The following is a 2,746-nucleotide window of genomic DNA, read 5'->3' on the forward strand; positions in this document are numbered from 1 at the left end:
AACGTTATTTTTAAATTCATTGCCAAGGCTTACGCTACCCGACTCGCCCCCCTTGCGCATAGGACTATTGACCGCAGCCAATCGGCCTTCATCAAAGGGAGGTGCCTGCACGAGGGCGTGCTCGCCCTTCACGAAATCGCCCATGAGTTGAGGGTTAAGAAACTCAAGGGCCTCCTTCTCAAGCTTGACTTCGAGAAAGCCTTCGATCGAGTCAGCTGGGATTTCCTACGTGAAGTTCTGCTGAGAAAGGGCTTCTCCCCCATGATCGTTCATCGCCTAATGCAGCTGGTCTCGGGTGGCCATACTGCGGTCAACGTGAACGGGGTTATTGGGGAGAACTTCAGGAACGCTCGTGGTGTGAGACAAGGGGACCCTCTCTCCCCGATCCTGTTCGACTTCATGGTGGATTCCCTGGCGGCTATCATCGCCAGAGCCACCGACTCTGGGCACCTCAAGGGTGTGGTGCCCCACCTGATCCCAGGGGGGATAACCCACCTTCAGTATGCGGACGACACCTTGATTCTGATCGAACCTTCCGACTCCGGGTTAGCCAATCTTAAGTTCCTGCTTCTCTGCTTTGAGAACATGTCAGGCCTTAAGATCAACTTCGCTAAGAGCGAGGTCGTCGTGACTGGGGTCGCCGACCTGGAGCGTCATAGAGTGGCTGACGCTCTTAACTGCAGGCTGGGGAGCTTGCCGTTTCACTACCTCGGCCTTCCTGTCAGCGACCGGCCCCTCTCGGTGGCTGACTGGAACTTCCTTACTGAGAAGGTTGGCCACAGGGTAGAGCCCTGGCAGGGTCTTTTCCTTGCTTCCGCTGGCAGGCTGGAGCTCACCAACTCTTGCCTATCCAGCCTCCCGCTCTTCGCTATGGGTCTTTATTTGCTGCATGACACGACCCACGCAGTAATGGACAAACACCGTTCCCGCTTCTTTTGGGAAGGACGGGTCCCAAACGGAAGTACCACATGGTGGACTGGGCCACGGTGTGCAAACCTCGGGCGTTTGGAGGATTGGGGATCCTCAACACCAAGTTCATGAACATCGCCCTCATGTTGAAATGGATCTGGAAGATCTATCATAACGACGAAGGCCTATGGCAGACCTTCTTCGGGCCAAGTACCTGGGGGACCACGACCTTTTCTCCCCGGCGGTTCCCACCAAAGGATCACAGTTCTGGAACGCCATCCAGAAGATTAAATGGTACTTCAAGTTGGGAGCGAAGCACCAGGTTCGCAGTGGGCGGAGGACCTACTTCTGGCTGGATTGGTGGACGGGCACGGGGCCCCTTCGCTTTACCTTTCCTCGGCTTTTCGCATGCTGCGACAACCACTTTGCGACCGTGGAAGGGGTTAGGTCCAACGGTGGCTGGACGATTCGCTTCAGACGCACCTTTGGCCTAGCTGAGAGGGTCGAGTGGGACAACCTCTGTAGGATCTTCGACCTATCGCCAGCCGCTGAGGGCGCGGATGTGGTTCGATGGGCGCTTGAGCCTTCTGGAGAGTACTCCACCTCCTCGATGTACTCCAAGCTGTCCCGGGGTGGGACGATTACGCACTTCAAGGATATTTGGCGCACTAGGGTACCTCCAAAAATCCGAGTCTTCCTCTGGCAACTCGTCCGGGGGAGGCTTCCCTCCGGGGACCAACTTGTCAAGCGGCACGGGCCATCGAATGGGCGATGTGCCCTATGTGGCGAATGGGAAACTTGCGACCACATTTTCTTCACTTGCCACATTGCTGTCTTTATGTGGGCAGGAATCAGGGAGCTCCTCTCCTGCTCATGGAACCCAGCAGGGGCTGCGGACTTTGTCGCCATTGCCAACGGCTTGTCGGGTAGACTCCGTAGGATAGCTTGGTTTACTTTCGCAGCGCAATGTTGGGCGCTCTGGAACATTCGCAACAAGCTAGCCATCGAGGGCTCCCTCATCTCCAGCCCGGCTGACGCCATCTTTAAAATGTCTATCTACATGCAGAGGCGGAGGTGCAGTCGACGGAGGGACCGACCACTGTTGGACGCGGCGCTGGACGAGCTTAGGAGGCTACATGCGCGGATTCGGGATGAAGGACGCTGATGCCGTCGACGACTGCATGCCGCCTCTGCCACCCGCTCTTCGTACTTTAGTCTCCCCTTTCATCTTTGTGTTTGTCTTAGGCACCAGACTTGGCGTATTTGTACTAAGGTATCAGCACTTTGAGGTACCAGTTTGTGGTGTGAGTTGTATCGCTACTATGTGGTTGCCGTGTTGGCTTTATATATAAAGCCGGGCCTAGGGCCTTCCGTTTAAAAAGTGGTGGGACAGGAGGTACTATTCGTGTAGCATCCTTGTCCCCAAGAAGGTCATGGAGCGTGCACAGGCGATCAGCGAAAGGGTCTCACGGTATCATATAAACACGATGGGCTTGCTCAGGCATATGTGGGGTGAAGCAGCACTGTGTGACAAAGAGAGGTACCCTAAGCTGTTCGGTAAGTTGAAGAAGTGGCATGGAGTTGACTTCCATGAGAGCATCATCACCTGGCACATCGCCACAGACTTGATCCTCGATGCATGTGAGAAAAGGGACAAGAACCGCAATTCAAATGACCAATGGGAGATGGACCGCGTGGAGATAATCAGGGCACTGTCCAATTACACGATGTTCCTCCTCGTGAACCGCCCCTACATGCTACCAGGCCTTCCCCAAAACTGGTTGTACAAGCAAACCTGCAACAATCTGGATGCCATATGCCATAGAAATAAGCAACT

General features: G+C 55.0%; 1 protein-coding gene across 1 annotated transcript; it reads left to right on the top strand.

The window, feature by feature from the left end:
* Nucleotides 1-1,096: 1,096 nt before the first annotated feature.
* LOC127328217 (uncharacterized) lies at nucleotides 1,097-2,074 on the top strand. Its single transcript, XM_051354833.2, has one exon. It carries the CDS (start codon nucleotides 1,097-1,099, stop codon nucleotides 2,072-2,074), a length of 978 nt encoding a protein of 325 aa, XP_051210793.2.
* Nucleotides 2,075-2,746: the final 672 nt, after the last annotated feature.

Source organism: Lolium perenne, chromosome 2, assembly GCF_019359855.2.
Source record: "Lolium perenne isolate Kyuss_39 chromosome 2, Kyuss_2.0, whole genome shotgun sequence".
Classification (NCBI taxonomy): Eukaryota; Viridiplantae; Streptophyta; class Magnoliopsida; order Poales; family Poaceae; genus Lolium; species Lolium perenne.

Excerpts from the sequence above, each read along its gene's own strand:
- LOC127328217 (XM_051354833.2), top strand. The coding sequence starts at position 1,097 with ATGGCAGACCTTCTTCGGGCCAAGTACCTGGGGGACCACGACCTTTTC.